At 37.9% G+C, this 15880-nt stretch overlaps 2 protein-coding genes across 6 annotated transcripts in view; one reads left to right on the top strand and one right to left on the bottom strand.

Moving 5' to 3' along the window:
• phkb (phosphorylase kinase, beta) overlaps positions 1-5008 on the bottom strand; it is a 111551-nt gene extending 106543 nt beyond the window's left edge. For 2 of the 5 annotated variants that reach the window (XM_041993808.1, XM_041993117.1), the window contains exons 1-3: positions 4928-5007; positions 3979-4084; positions 1447-1533 (exon numbers count right to left, since the gene is read on the bottom strand). In XM_041993808.1, coding sequence (XP_041849742.1) covers positions 1447-1533; positions 3979-4084; positions 4928-4975 — 241 coding nt within the window. In that variant the 5' untranslated portion in view covers positions 4976-5007. Of the gene's footprint in view, positions 1-1446; positions 1534-3978; positions 4088-4927 lie in introns of all 5 variants that reach the window. The other 3 variants (XM_041995313.1, XM_041994585.1, XM_041996034.1) reach the window with 2 other exon arrangements.
• A 399-nt stretch (positions 5009-5407) lies between these two features.
• itfg1 (integrin alpha FG-GAP repeat containing 1) overlaps positions 5408-15880 on the top strand; it is a 174624-nt gene continuing 164151 nt past the window's right edge. The window contains exons 1-6 of the mRNA XM_041997200.1: positions 5408-5727; positions 6161-6245; positions 6364-6494; positions 7102-7159; positions 7286-7363; positions 7495-7589. Of these exons, the coding sequence (XP_041853134.1) occupies positions 5550-5727; positions 6161-6245; positions 6364-6494; positions 7102-7159; positions 7286-7363; positions 7495-7589 (625 nt within the window). The 5' untranslated portion in view covers positions 5408-5549. The remainder of the gene's footprint in view (positions 5728-6160; positions 6246-6363; positions 6495-7101; positions 7160-7285; positions 7364-7494; positions 7590-15880) is intronic.

The following is a 15880-nucleotide window of genomic DNA, read 5'->3' as shown; positions in this document are numbered from 1 at the left end:
TGACATTTTACAGGTGACCTACAGTTTGTAACCACAGCTGAACACTGAGGATAATTTATTACTGACTGAACTGCAACAGATGGAAAAGTGTTTGTTTTCTTTTAAATGCAAAACAAATAAGTTATAAGGCCAATTCAAACTGTTTAATAGAATAAAACACAGATGTGAGATCTATGTGATTTATGTTATGTAAGAAAAATAACTTCCTGGAGAAAATATAAGCTTGCTAAAACTTCTCATCCCCCGTCTCTTGCATCCTTGTTAAATTTGATGAAAGGACCTATTAAAGTGTTTGGAACAGAACAGAGACTAGAAGCACCTCCACCAAGCCATTGGAATTCTTTTTTTTTTTTTTTTGCCAATGATTGTGGGCATTATTTTCAGTTAAAAGCTCTAATGGCAATATTACTCCTACCCTCCCATAGTGAAAAATCCTTTAAAAAATTCCTGGATCCAGGCGATGATCCAGGTCACCTCAAAATCTAATCACTTGTTCCTTATTCCAATTCTGAGATTTCCTGAAAAATTAATCAAAATTCATCCATAACTTTTGGAGTTATTGCTAACGGACAGACAAATGAACCAAAGGTGAATACATGACCTCTGCCTTGGGAGAGGTAATTAGCTGTTGATGTCCATGATTGGTGAGGTAGGAGTAGACACTGAGGTTGCCATGGTGAAGTAAAGATGAACATAAGGCTCTCACTCAAAATTTATTTAACTTTTTTTTTTAAATTGCTGCTATTTAAAGCCCTGCTACTGAACTTTGGCAGAACGCTAGTCCTGAACAATACTACTGAACACTACCCCCTCATGAAGCCTAAAAGGCCCATTTAGCTCTTAGGGATGTGGCTAAGAGGTGTAGCCTCCTGCGTGGCTTGCTCAATAGCCTAATTTGTCTCTTCTCTGTTATCCCTCTCCAGTCAGTAAAAGTCAGACCAATGTAGACTCTTGTCTTTTCTCCTGCTCGGTCATGTTCTGTCTTTCTTTTAAAATCAATTCCTCCCAAAATGTCCATTTGCATTTCTGTGTTGACATCCAGTTGCTGGGGTGTGAGCTGTGCCGGAAAGTAAAACTTAAGCTGAAACGTGATGCTCCAACCTTTTAAAAAAAATTGGAAATGCAGTTTTCGAGTCTCGGGATGCTGCAGGGCAATGATGGCTCATAGAATGTACATAATGTAAGTGTACCATCAAAACGGGTCAAAAGCACAGGATTTAATGTTGGAAACTGAAGTAGTGTTGCTTTAAAGAAAAAATCTCACTGTCATTGTTATTGCTATTATTACTACAATAACCTTATCTTTATATCATTACCATAATTATTATGTGTTGCTAGTTTCAGTATCACTGTGATCATTTTCTCTTTTTATGTGATTTATTGGCACAGTTTTGCCACTATGAGCAATGCAGGACTTCTGAGTCACATTAAAGTGTGTGTACTTACTAGCATTGTAGTAGCGGTCCAGCTTCTCCCATAGGGGCTCATCCTCCTGCTGGAGATTAGACAGCTTAAGAGGTTCATAGATGGAACCTAAAGACAAGCACATCTATCAGACACAAACCCCTTCAAACACTACCTGATATCTTTGCTGAAACTGGTGCTTCAATGGCCAAATTTGTTTTTAAGAGCCAATAAATTTGTCCCAATCCCCCATCCTCATGGTCTTGAGAAAGAAGAGGCAGTAAAGAAAAACAAAACAACAAAAATATACAAATAAACAGACATTGACAATGAATTCTGCTTTCACTGCAACACACTGCATCACAAAGGGCCCAGCAGACAAAGCAACATACATGCCCAGAGCTAAAATTTTTAAAATTGTAATGTGACACTTAACCAAGTATCTCCCTTTGAGCTGAGAGGAAGAGAGCAGGAGTTGGAGGGAACCCCCCTCAGTAGGACTTTCTCTATTTTCAGACATTTTTCACTTTGTTAGATTTGCATTTTAATGAATTCGACCTTGGGTCAATACCACAGGTACTGAAGAATTCACATTCTTACTCAAATTAGCATAATTTCCATCAGCTTAAAAGTTGCAGGGGACAAAGCCTATCCATCTCTTTTTACAGATAACACTTTAAAAGGAGCGTAATGGAGGTCCAGTATTCCCATTTTAATTTTTAACATATGAACAGAAAAACGTGAACTGTCAGTGTTTGGTGTTTTAAAAAAAATCCATCTAAATGCAGCTTTGTTATCCTGTAAGTTTATTATTGTGCCCCTTTTCGTGCTTGAACTGGAAGAACATGTCATTGTATTTATAAAGTTTTGGCCACAAAAACAAATACATTGTTAATTAAATACACATGGTTTACACCCAACAACATTTGCTGCCCTAAAATTATGAAATATTCTTATGTTACAAACAAGTTTCTCTTGAGATATCCTCTCAGATCTTACAAGAAAACTATATTTAAAAAAAAAAAAAAAGTTCACACAATTCTCCATAATAACAGAACAAGACCAGAACTGTCAAGTAATATATTTTTTTTAAATATCTTAAGCATAAAGGACAGAAAGCCCTCGTCTGCATATGTATTCTGCAGGTTCTGGTCAAAGAAGCTTTGGAAACTATGACTGCCTAAAGTTATCATGGAAATGGCCTGCAAGCTTTGAAAACCTCTCTTTTCGACATTTCTCCCATCACAGTTCAGGTCCAGATTGAGGCTGGACCTGAACTCCAGGACTTTTACAGAGTTTTTTTTCTAAAACAACTCCTTTTTTTTACTGAGTGAGTGCTTTTGGTTGTGTTCCTGTTGAAATGCAAACACATCTGCCTGCCAAATATCCGTAGTACTCCGATACGTACTCCAAATTTCCTTCTGATCTGGCTGTTTCCTCAGTCACTACTGTATAAAACACTCCCATACCATGAGGCTCCATTACCACGTTTGAGGATGGTAACCATGTGGTGATTATAAACAGCTTGTTTCATCCACACAAGCCAGTGGGAATATCAGATAGTTTGATCTTTGTTTATATCAGATTAAAAGATTTTAATTCTCACGGCCAGTCATTCATGTGGGTTTTGTCAAATTTCCAGCAGGCTGTCATGGACCATTTAGTGAGTAAAGGCTTCTGCCCAGCCACTCTACCATGAACTCCTGACTGGGGGGAGCATTGCGCTAATGAGTGTTCTTCTATAAGCTTTTCTTTACAAAAAAGCTCTGTGTAGACAGGAGAACCAGTGATCATAGGTTGTTTATCACTGACCAATACATGTTATCCCCAATTACTCAGCTTAACTGGGCAGCTACATGTAGGAAGGCTTGATGGTTTAAATCTTTCTCCATTTCAGAATGATGGAGGCTGCTGTGTTTTGGCCTTTTAAATGCTACAGAGGCTCTCTTTTAACCGTCCACTGATCTGTGTTTCAGCATGATCATGTCTTCCAAGTCCACAGACAGTTTTTTGACCTGATGATTTGGCTTTTAAGTAAGATACACTATTAGTTTTTCTTAAACTTTATGTAAATAAGTGTGTGCCTGTTCACTGCATCCAATTAGTTGAATTAGGCCCTGGTGAACTCTAATTACATTGAGTTTTGAGCTTTTCGGCCAAGCTGATTCCAGCACTGGTTCGGAGCCAGAAAGCGCCGGTTCTTTGACTTTCCACCACTCAAGCACCAGTTCCTGGCTCTCAAAACTGGTTCTAAGCTGGCACCAACTCTTTGTTGGGCCAATTCTAAGAACTGCTTCACATAGGTTGCTTCAGCGGTTGGGTTATCTTGCCAATGGACAAGTGTTGATGGAAGTAGGATGGACTAGAGCTCAGCAGTGACAAAGAGTCTAAATATTTAGATTATTGAGAAAATGCAGGGTTTTTGTTATCCCATGCTTGTTTTGTCACAATGAAGAATTGTGTGAAGAACAACTACTTTACTCTGAAACCTTTTTGATTGCACTACCATCACCACATGGCCTTGTGTCTCAGGCCGACTGCACCGCTATCATCAGATCAGTTACCGTTACTTACCAAGTCTTTGCACTTTCCGATGAGGCTGGGTATTCGCAGCCACTGAAAGAGCCATTCTCAAAAGGGGAAAATAAGGCCAATCGTCTCTCTCAGATAAATCAGAAATCTACTGCAATTCACAGGAAGGAGTTAGTAGCACAGCGTTAGATCTTAAACATGCATGAATTAACAATGAATGAATTACAATCTTAGGCGATGATGATCATGAACATGCAACATATTACAATACATCTTTTTTTCTGCTTGGGAATTATTTTTATCTTTACTTCAGAAAGAAACGATCATGATTATTGAGCCTACTTGGCAATGAAAATGTAATTATGGAAAAAAAAGAACTACATAATTAAGTTCCTGACATTTAGTAGCCTACTGAATGTTGTGGTTTCAGAAAGCTGTTATTAATAATGCATGAAATTTATGAAAACTCGGTGGACAGGTGCACCTGACATGATTATGATGAGGTGCAAACTCTAATATAAGCTCTGAAATATAAATGTCATGTCCTGCTTCACTTTGCACGGTGACCCACCCTCCCCTTAAAATGGGACAGTATTCCTCTCCTGCATAGCAAGAATCCCTGTTTCTGGGATGTCTTTTTCTTTTCACTGTCGACTATACCAGAGTACACAGTGTACCAGACTTTTACAGGCCCAACAGGCTCTGAAAATAAGACTTTAACACAACATTACAACGCAAGTCAGTAAAGTGTTGCTGGGATGTAAAAGTGAATCGAGACCTAGTGAGAAGCTCTTAAAATAGCCCCCAAGTGTTGCCCATGTCCACCTCTGACCTTTCATGCTTGCACCATCGCTGCAGTGGGCAAAGTAAGTGTGCAGATAGAGACATATTTAAGCCCGAGTACAGAGGCTTTGCAAACACAAGCTCTGGCACAACAGAAATGAACAGGCGTATCACACTGTAAGAGACCATGCAAAATAATGAATCAGACCTGATCTTTTTGATTTGGCTTTGAATTCCAGGAGTTTCCAGCCGACATCTGCCAGGCTCGCCATGTTTACACTGTTACACTCTTTAGTTAATACTAAAGAGCCTATAAATTTCCGGTTACCTTCCTTCAAAATAAGTAGTGACTCGTATGAGCAGTCAAGATTAAGAAAAGAAAATAATTGTGAATATTTAAGAAAACAGTTTTTTAAAGCTTGATCCGAATGTTAATATTAAGCTTTCAATATTAAGATTGAACTCTCCTCGTGTTATTTTTACCAATGTTAAACCTGACAAACGTTACAAATTTATTTTGAAAGACTTCCGTCTTCCTCGTTTTGTCCTTGGCGTGTTTTCTTTAGCTTCACATAGCTGTCAGCTGTCAAACTAGCAGTGAGCACGACACTGACGTAAATAAAACTACATCGTAATTGCGTTGTTTGTGCTTGTTTTAGTACCATATTGACCTTAGTTCCAATATAACACAAATATAAGACGATATATTTAAGTATCAGATTTTTTTTTACGTGAGGCGTAATTTAAAAGACGGTGCCGTTTCTCTCTGCTGTAAAGCGGAGTGCCGTATTACAGGTGGTTATGTTGTGAGGAGCGGAAGCAATACAAGGATGTGGTTGTTTAAATTAAATACTTTGGCGTTTTTGTTACTTTTGTTGGGGCAGTATAACTCATTTGCTCTTCAGAATGTAACTGCTGACCTTTTCGGGAGCGGAAATTATGGGACGGTTGCAGCGTTTGGAGATTTTAACTCGGATAAACAGACTGACATCTTCATCATCAGAGAGCGTACGTTAATGTTTACTGTTCTTCAGTAATGAACAGTACGATGTGTAAGCTTAATGGCAAAAAAATTTACATTTACCTACATAGCTCGCTTAATGAGTAGTTCCCATTCCTCCTCTGGCTTATCGTTTGGAATTTACTATTAAATATCTTTCTCTTTTTTTTCTTTCCTGATATTATCTTCTCTTTTTTTTAATCGCAGGTGGTATTTACATTTTTAATTATGGGCTAAGTTCCATTCAGCTTTCCTGTAAACTGCTCCAGTGAGCCTGCATGACATATATCCTGAACTTTCCTTGTAGGAATGCAGCCGCAATTAATTTTATTAAACACATCTGTGATTTCCTGCCTTCACAAGCCTAAATGTTTGTTGTGACGGAGGCCTTTTATGGTCAATAACAGATTTCCATCAAATCATTTCTTCTTTCTTTTTCAGGGTCTGAACTGGTAATATTCTTGGCAGACTCCACACCACCATACTTCAAGCCCAAAGTTCAGATAAATAAAGACATTTTGCCAAAGTAAGTGTTTCATGGAAAGTACATATCTTAGTTATTGTTAGGAGCTAAAGAACATTTTAAAGTAATGCAGAACATTTTGCTGTTGGTTGTCATCTTAATAATCTTTTCCCTTTTTCAGGGACACAGTCATCACCAGTGTGGTTCCTGGAGATTATGATGGAGACTCTCAGATGGATGTTCTTCTTACAGCTCAGACAATTCTCTCAAAAACAAAAGTTTTAATCTTTTGGGGGAACAACCAGACATTAGGTACAGATTAATAGTTAATGACCAAAGATTTCATGTACTTTTAAATCTGTTATTTACAAAAATTTCATTGCTTTGCACTGAGTTTTTTTGATCTACTTTTTATATGTTTAATTATTTGTTACTGAATGACATATTCTTGCAGTGCACTTTCACTAGTCTATTAACTGTAGAAAAGTCATTCATAATACCGGTTCCTGTTGGGCTTTTCATTAAGTTGTATGCAATATTTATCAGATATTTGCTAAGGCTTTTTATTGTGTGATCTATCCTTAAATATTGACTGCAAAATGAGACTTACAACAGCGTCAAAGTGCTGTAGCTTTATCTGGGCTGTTTCTTAAGGAGATTGATAGTTACATACTATGTGATAAATGCAAGTTTATTAAAATTTGGTGGAATTTTAAGTTAAGAAAATATTATCTCTAACCTGTCCATGGGAGCATATCTCTGCATGTTCTGATTTAAAATGAAAACTTATTTTAGCTTTGGCTATATTTTTCTGTTATTTTATTTATTTATTTATTTATTTATTTATTTATTTTTATGTTTTGCTGTGTCTTGATAGACAGCTGTTACTCAGGGCTTGTTGACTTTGTATGTTTTGTAGATACGGCTGGGTGGCTCACGCTGAACAAGACATTTACAGATCAGCCTCTTGTTATGGAGTAAGTATTGGTCTTAAGTGTGTTTTCATATATTAGGCTTTGAATAGTTTAATTGTACTGTTAATCAGGCAAAAAAGTTATTTTTTCTCAAACTGTTAATGCAAAATTATTTTATTTTTCCAAAAGTTTCAATGGGGACATGATCCCAGATGTCTTTGGTGTCACCAACACCCCCAATACTGAAGTCTGCTATCTCACAAAAAGGTACTGCATCCAGTAATGGTCTTCAAACTCAGTTTCCTGACTTTATTTCTTCTGATGTCATACGGCGTCATACTTTTGTGGGATGTGGACTTTAAATCCTGCCCTTGCCTTTTTTATTTTCTTCCCATTAGGATTCCTGTGTGGGAGAATGCGTTGAACTCACCTGTTCAATTGCGCATCCCTCACTCAAACGCTTTCATTGACCTCAACAAGGACTTCACAGCTGGTAGGTCAATAATGATTTCAGCTGTACATAACCCTGAGAATTATATAGACAGTGCCTCGGTGTGTGTCAGTGGACAGAATACATTTAGGAATTGTGTGTTTAATATCACACTGAGTGTCCTATTTTATTGAATCCATTCAGATATTTTGAAAAATGCCTTATACCTTAATGAAATGTTTAAATTTGATTATTCTCCACAGCATAATCTAAGTGGCTAGGTAATCATCATAATGATAATAATATAGTAAATTACTGTTAAAACTGTACCTCATGCATGTAATGTGTAGTTAATGCTGTTAATAATGACAGTTTTGTCATTTTATCAGCATAAAATGTTTTTGTCCTGAGCAAGATACTCCGCCTACTCTCTCTCACCATCACCATGAGTTTATGGTCGATTTTAGGATTGATTACAATCATTCTGTTTACACAGAATCTCTATTTAAATTGATGATCTATGGGGAAAAAGGGTTTCAGGCCATACACTGATAAACAGTAATGTTATCTGGTGATGTTCAGTAATATTAATGATACAATTCCAGTCATATGTAATTAGATAGGCACGCTTTAAATTGCATATGTTATACAGTGTTTTATGTTTTTGTTTTTTTTGGAAAAGAGTCTTGCTTTTGTACATAAAACCTAGTGATCTACAGTAATCTGTGATCCAAAAATACAGAAATGTGTGTTTTTGTATTTTACTGTTAGTGATTTTTTTTTTCTTCTTTTCAGTGTCATATGTGACGTAAGAATTTATGAATCATAGGCTTAAGTACTCGAGTTAAACTTCAAATTTCAAGGTTTTATTATAGAACAAGCTTCTGTTTTGTTAACTTTGTTGTTGGAATTACTTCTGGGTTCTCATACAAGTCCTCTTTAGATGCTTCTGGCTTCTTTTCAACTAGATCCAGAGCTTCTTGTTTGAGTATAAAAGTTGCCCAGCAAAAAGCAGTGATTGAAGTCACATGATGTGGTAAAAATGTTTAAATAGCCTTTTGCTTTAAATGGCAAAACTAAAGAAAATGACCAGTCAGGTCTTCATCAGGTCCAGTGTCCAGTGACTCCCTCACGTAATCACTGCAGGTATAGTGAATCTCTTAGCTGTGACACTCTCTCATCTCAATGATGGGCTGAAACTTTTTAAAGGTTATCAGTTTTATCTTCAGCTTGATAAAGTAAGTACACAATGAAGACCATCATTTTAATTCTAGCGCAGGGTTTGTGCCTCTGAGATAACAAGTATGTTTGTTCCTATCATTTTGGGTGATGACTTTTGTGCATTTGCTTGTTTTCACTATTGGCATTGACTAAACTTGAACATGTGGAGTACATTAGCACAACCATGTAAAAACAAACACATTAACCCAACTGCTGACCCCTTCTTGCTCCATATGCTGCTTATATATGATCATTTTTTTGCACTCTGGGTTTTCAGGGTTTCCAACAGTGATCAGTAGTGTCATTAGTGTCTTAAAAGGACTCAAAGATTAGAGAAATACAATTGATTATAAGACTAAGATACAAGTAACTTATCATCATCATCACAAGACATCTGGGCTACCCCCAACTCTAGAAGTTACTGAAAATTAATGCAATCCTGCACGTTTAGTGCTTGTTTTGTATTTTGTTTCATTCTCATTATAAAATGCATCCTCTTAAAATCTGAAGGGTTGTACTTTGTTCCCTCAATCAATTTAAGTTGATAGATGAGTGCCATTTATACTACGATGTGAATTGATGCAGAGGTTTGAGTGCACAGGAAGGCGTCAGAGAAGCTCCCATTGCAGAGGACCAGGTTAGTCGCAGGTCAGGTCCCATCCTCTCTGCTGTACTGATTATTCCTGCTTAATTCTCTCTAGTTAGACGCTGTAGATGCAGCAGAAGAATAGATAAGGAAAAAAGTGAAATGTAGAGTACAAGACAGGAATATGGCTACATGTTATATTACAGCTTTTTGAGCTTTTTATCCATCTGATAAACATTGTCAGATGTTCATAGTTCAAAATTATTTTAGGGACTACATCATCCCAGTTTTATCTCCAGTTTCATTGACCAAAATTATCTGGTTGCCTGTCACTAACAGCAAGAACCAGCTTACTGTAAACTGCAGCGATCAGCGTCTCTTTTCAGCTGAAAACAGAACCTCTAGGATACACCATGACATTAAACCCATAATCTGTCTTGTAAATGTTATGTATATGTAAAAACGTAGTCCTTCATACTTTCAGGTGCTGCCTTGTTTATAAATTCCTCCCAGACTAAATCTGACCTCCATAAGAGCTGATTGTTTTCTGAAAATTATTCTCTCCAGAAGGAACATCAAGAAATCAGGAAAAAAAACTTATAAATAATTCCACCCATTTACTGTTTTTCAAGGATAGAAAGAGAGATGTATTTTCTCCCCCAGTGAATGGAGAAACCACCTCCTCCTTGTTGTACAGGGTCTCATTCATGTCCTTCTGCCCACTACATTTAGCCCTGTCACTTATACTTATGGGGGGATTATTTTTTTCCCCCCTCTGGAAACTAATCCTCAACTTAAAAGTAGTCAGAAAAGATTAGGGCATGTCATGCTCTCTGCAGGTATCTTTTTGTGCTGTGAGCTTTTATTCCCAAGCCTGTCATAGTTTAACCAGATCAGATTTTAATAATATTTAAAGGATTAGGAGAAGGTAAATAAACTTCCACCTTTTTGTGTCAGACTTTAAAAAATACTTAATGTCTTTGGGGGTTCTTCTAATACTGTTGGAAATACATTGTCCATTTTAATGTATTAAAGTGAATGTCTACATATCAGTATGTTTACATGTAAGCTCTGAATCACATCATGCTGTAAACATGTTCACACACAAACATGAGGGCAGTGATCAGTGTCTGACATTTAACTGCATTTAGCTGCACTGACTTTGCAGTAGTTGAATATGCTGCATTGACAGTGATGTGGCAAAGCAGTGCAGAAACACGAGCTGTACGTCTGGTGGATGCTCTTTGGCTGCTACTGTCTGTGTGTTTGGGGGGAGTGTTTGCAGATTGGAGGAGAGGGAAAGGAGAGAAAAGTAGGCAGGAAGTGAGGGAGCGATAAATCTGAGCCAGAAAGAAAACGGGATGGCTGGAAAGATAAAGGGCAGAGGAAGAGTGGGAGGGGGATGCACATGGCAGTGGGTGAGTCTTTAGGAAGGCTCAGTTCACTGTCTGCTGCAGCCACCTGCTCCTCTAAGCAGTACCGGCTGGGGCGTCATAGTAAGGCTTAAACGGGCAGAGAGTGAATTTTGAACACCGTCTGGATCCTGTTTGTTTAATTCAGTGACATTTGACTGGTTCTCAGCAGCATTTTCTGCTTTTAAAAGACTCATATTGTCAAAATAATGTAAAGAACATGTTTGCTGCAAAGGCTGGATGCACCCTGGATGGGTCGTCAGTCCATCACACGATGGACTCTCACACAAAAATGAAAATGCCTAACAGGCTAGTATACTGTGAGAGGTGACCTCAACTTTTGGCAATCAGTATCTGTAATGTTGTTTCAAAGATACTTTCATCATTTGTGCTTATTTATCCTCTAGGTTTTTAGTCTTCCTTACCCATATGGAAATGCCCTAACACTGTGCGACATATTAAACGCATTAATCTTAATTAATCAAAAAGTCACATAGACTGGATTTGCATAATGTTAACGTGTAAAGATGCAAATTACTCTTTACAAAAATTGCATCAAAATTAAATGAGCAGAAAAACAACCAACTTTTTTTTTTCTCCTTTTGGTCCATCTGGGAATTTGAAGCCCAAAACATGCTTATCTTGATAAATGAGTCTAATATATAGTAATCAGTAGTTAGTCACAGAAGAAGGTAACCCGTGAAAAGACCTGATATTTAAACATATGGAAAATGCTAATGATGTTTGTAATCTGTTGTAATTTATGCTAATTGATATTTGAAAATGACATTATCATTTTCATCAGTTGGGAGTTCTGGATGTCTCACCTATAAACACAGTCGCATTCTGGTATTTTGTTAGTGTGGTTCACGAATGATTGGAGCTGTTTCACTGCAGTGTCATGACTCCAATCTAAGTTTAGTCAGTGTCATTGCTGTAAACAGTTTCATGATAGTCCATTGGCTGACCCTACTACATCAGGACTGCCAGCAAGGGAGGGGAAAATCTGGAATTGTTTCCTGGCCGATGTCAAGGCCTCATTTAGTCTGCTTATTGGACTTTCAGGCCAAGCACCCTGCTGGTGACAGGAACATATAGCAAATGCCTTGTAATCTCCTTTTGTAGTATCGTCCTTCACCAGCCATCCTCTCTTAACAGCACTGCATGCCTGCAAGCTTCATGCTCACATATTTATTTCCCATTCATTTTGTCTTTCTCCTTACAAATCAAGGGATTCCATTTGATGTTGTGCTATTTTTTGGTTGTTTTTGCCCACAAGTAAATAAATTTAAAAAAAAAGTTCAACTGCAGCTGTTTGTCACTAATGCATGCATAAAGAGGTGAGGAGTTTCACCACTGAAAAATGGTGGGAAGTATAACTGACATCTCTTCTTTCCATCACAAAAGCAATGGTTTCATTAAGAGAGTACAGCAGTGGGTTCTTTTTCAGTTTCTTGTCACTGCAGTGGCGATAATTAGCAGGAAAACTGCTTTTATGGGACAGCTGAAGTTGGAGAGCAGGTGCTTCAGTAGCCCTTAGAGCTTCTGTAATCATGAAAGCCACATGTCCACAAGAATGCACCGATCCTTTTAGTGGTTTACACTGGGAATATGCACCCTTGTAAGATGTGTATCTGGTGCAGGATTTCACTAACTCCCAGGGAGTTCATCACATGTCTATTCAGGAAGATGACTGCAAGGCAGGAATCTGTCAGGAGCTGCATTTAAAAACTTGGTTGGAGGAAAATGTAGTAATTGCAAAGTAATTATAGATGCCATTTTGTGGGAGAAGCATGCACAAAGGCAAGAATACTAGCATAAGAATCCATTGCTAGGCAACAGACATGGTAATGCTCTGTGTAGCATCCAATTAAACCACCTCTGTGTTGAAGTGGCTTGTTGATTGTCTGACTAATAATGTGGTAGTGGTGGAGGAAGAGAACAGATTTGCCACCTAACAAGGGTTGCCAAGAAGAAGAATTGATTATAGAGGGATTAAGTTTACATTTGGCAAGGTTTTGGAATAGAAATTTAGCAATGTCAAATCTCAGCAAAGTACATTCGCTTAGGAAGGAAATTGCAGGAAGTTAATAAACACCTCCACTAGCAATCAGCAAATGTTTTATTGCTCCCCAGTGCTTTTCTTTCTCAGTAAATGGTGAACCAAAATATTTCTCTGCTCCTTTTTAACCCCAATTGTAAGTCAGGTGAACTGATAGGCTATTCCATCAATGTAAGTAGTTCCAACAAGCGTTAAACAGTATACATTTAAAACAGCGTTTCAGTAAAAGTAATGTCAGTGTTACTTAAATTCATGCCACAACATCTACTGCTAGATACTGGACACTATCAGTAATATCAGCTTGACAGGGGCCCAGTTAAACTGGGAACGAGGCCAGTGAGAGGTGTCGTTTCTAGAGCTGTTTGCTTGAATAAAATGAGGACGTCCTGACTGGTTGCAGTAGTAACTGGAGTTGTTCAAATAAGTTGCACATAAGTAGACAGGCTGCATCAAATGTGTCCTGTTTGATTTGGTTTGGTCAAGAGAAGGTTGTAGTAGTGAACCACAGATTGCTAAATAAAGTTGCTGACTAAATTAATTATTTAAATTAAATCATATAGCTTCATATAGTATCTGTTTAACCTAAGTTCACATCAGGCAAGATGTGAAAAAGCTCCATCCTTGGAGCTTTTTTAATTCTGGTCTCCAACATTTCTACTAGATTAAGATTGTGAAATGGACTTTTATTCTGTAATTGCACACTTCTTTTAGAACAAATAATTACCCACTTATGGAGTCAGTAGCTTTCCTTGCCAAACAAAATCTTTTCTAAAGTATGTGCTCTTTTTCTGTTACAGAAGGTATAAACTAAGTTACCTGGACAACCCCCGTCAAACTTTGGTGAAAATGTGTTATGTCATATACTGTGCAAATTAAGTTTCATTAAACAAACAGACATAAAAAAGACAGTGTGTATAGGTTGTTATAATATGCAGTAGACTGCTCTAGAGATTAAAACACTGATACTAGTGAACACATGCAGACATGCTGTTCCAGTATGAGGAATAAGCTTTCTTATGCTTGTTACTGTAGTTCTGGGAGCGATTTCTATTTATATAGATACATGTTCAGTATAAAGAAAGCGTTATGAGCAAAATAGGATGGAAAGTGTGTGTTTGAGTGCGTGAGAGAGAGAGAGACAGAGAGGGAGAGAGGGAGGTTTTGGCCATAATCCTCCCTATAGCTACTGCACCTACGTTGTTCCTTGTAATGGTTTTAGAAGATTATTTCTTCCGGGAATAGCATTGCTCCATTCTGTGCTGGTGTGTTTTGCCATGTTTGTGAATGAGCCATTTTGATGGATCGGGGTGGAAGGCGCATAGTGTGAAGAAGGGCAACATATTAGCTTAGAGACGGATTTATTCTGTAGAGCTCAACACTTTGTTCTTGTCCTGGATATTGCAATTTATCTGTTTGTGTGTGCGTGCTTGGGAGTGTGGTGGTTATGTGAGGGAGCATTTCGGGTGTGCATATGAGAACCAGCATCAGGGTGTTCGGGACAGTTTATTAATGGAAATGCTCGAGCTTGTTTGAGATTATTTGTGCATTTACTTATGCTGAAGCTCATGCTGAAGTAATGTGTGCACGTTGGCATAATTGTTTTATGAGGTTGTTGTAGTGTGTGTGTGTGTGTTGAACCAACATTTATTCTTGAATGTTTTGAAAGAGTTATTAGCCAGCCATGTGTTAGGCTGTAGGAAAACGTCCTTGATGGAGAAGATATTTGAAGGAACTCCGTCAGCTCTTTTTAGGCATTACTATATCTACGCCGCAAACTTGTCAAAATGAAGTGTGTGCACCTGCAGAGTTTATGTCTCGACCTCATAGAAGCAGTTCAGACATGTTTTTTTTTCTCTCTCTCTCATCTTTCCCATTTCTCATCCATTTTTGTGGACTTTTGGCAAGTTTAGAAAAGTAAGGTTTACAGATTGCTGGTTCACAGAGGAGCATGATCACACACATGGCGTAGGTCAGACCGGGGGTGTACTGGGACAAAAACTGGCCCTGGCGTTTTGTTGCAGAACAACCCGTATATGATCATACAAGCCACAAATCTTGGCACTTCTTTACATGTGAATATCATCCTTGCAACTCCTTAAAACCAGCACAGACATCTGCCAAGCCATTGTATTTTTTTTTTTTTTTTTGCCAGTGGTTGTGGGCATTGAGTTAGAAGCTCTATTAGCAAAATTATCTCCATCTCACTATTGTAAAGAATCCTTTAAAAAATTTGTGGATCCACGCGGTGATCCGGGTCACCTCCCAAATCGAATCACTTGTTCCCTATTCCCTTTTCGAGATTTCCTGAAAATTTTATCAAAATTTTATCAAACATTTTGAGTTATGTTGCTAACAGACAACCGAACTAACCCTGAATACATGACTCCCACCTTGGAGACGGTAATAAGCTGTTGATGTCCATCAACCAACAGGATCCAGACGGTGTGTGTATATATAAATATGTATGGTACTTAAAGGGTTGAGTTTCTACATAAATTTTACATGAAAAAACAGGCAGGCCATAAATTTGTGTAACATAGCTTGGAGTTTTAAGGGTTAAGGCCCATTGAAAGTGATGATGACAATTATATTTGTCATGCTGTATACTGAATTATGGTGAAATTCCTGTACGTGTGTGTGTGTGCTAGTATTGTCAGTATGATAAAACACATGACTTTGCTTGTCAGAAGATGTTGGGCTGACTGTGGCATTTTGTGTTTTAGTTTTTACAGTTTTTATATTAGCATGATTTCCTTTTCATAGCATTATGACAGCCAGTTGTTATACATTGATTCAGCTTGAGCATCTACATGGTTTCAGACCAACGTACCTCCTTTCTACTAACCCCTCACTGTGGGTGAAGCAACCCAAGTGTCAGTTGGAGTATCTGTTTCATCACTGACGGCCGTGACATTTTCTTTGGAATGCCATCGGCACTCCCGCTGTCCAGCTGAGGCATGAGCCAGTCTCGGGGTTAAAGAACAAATCGATACAGACAAACATCGAGGTCTTGACTGATGGGCTGCAGAATGACTTGTAGCAGGACTATGGAGAAATATACACAAGATATACA

This window comes from Melanotaenia boesemani, chromosome 1, assembly GCF_017639745.1.
Source record: "Melanotaenia boesemani isolate fMelBoe1 chromosome 1, fMelBoe1.pri, whole genome shotgun sequence".
Lineage (NCBI taxonomy): Eukaryota > Metazoa > Chordata > Actinopteri > Atheriniformes > Melanotaeniidae > Melanotaenia > Melanotaenia boesemani.
The sequence above is the reverse complement of the archived record's forward strand: the minus strand, read 5'-3'. Positions and strand labels throughout refer to the sequence as shown.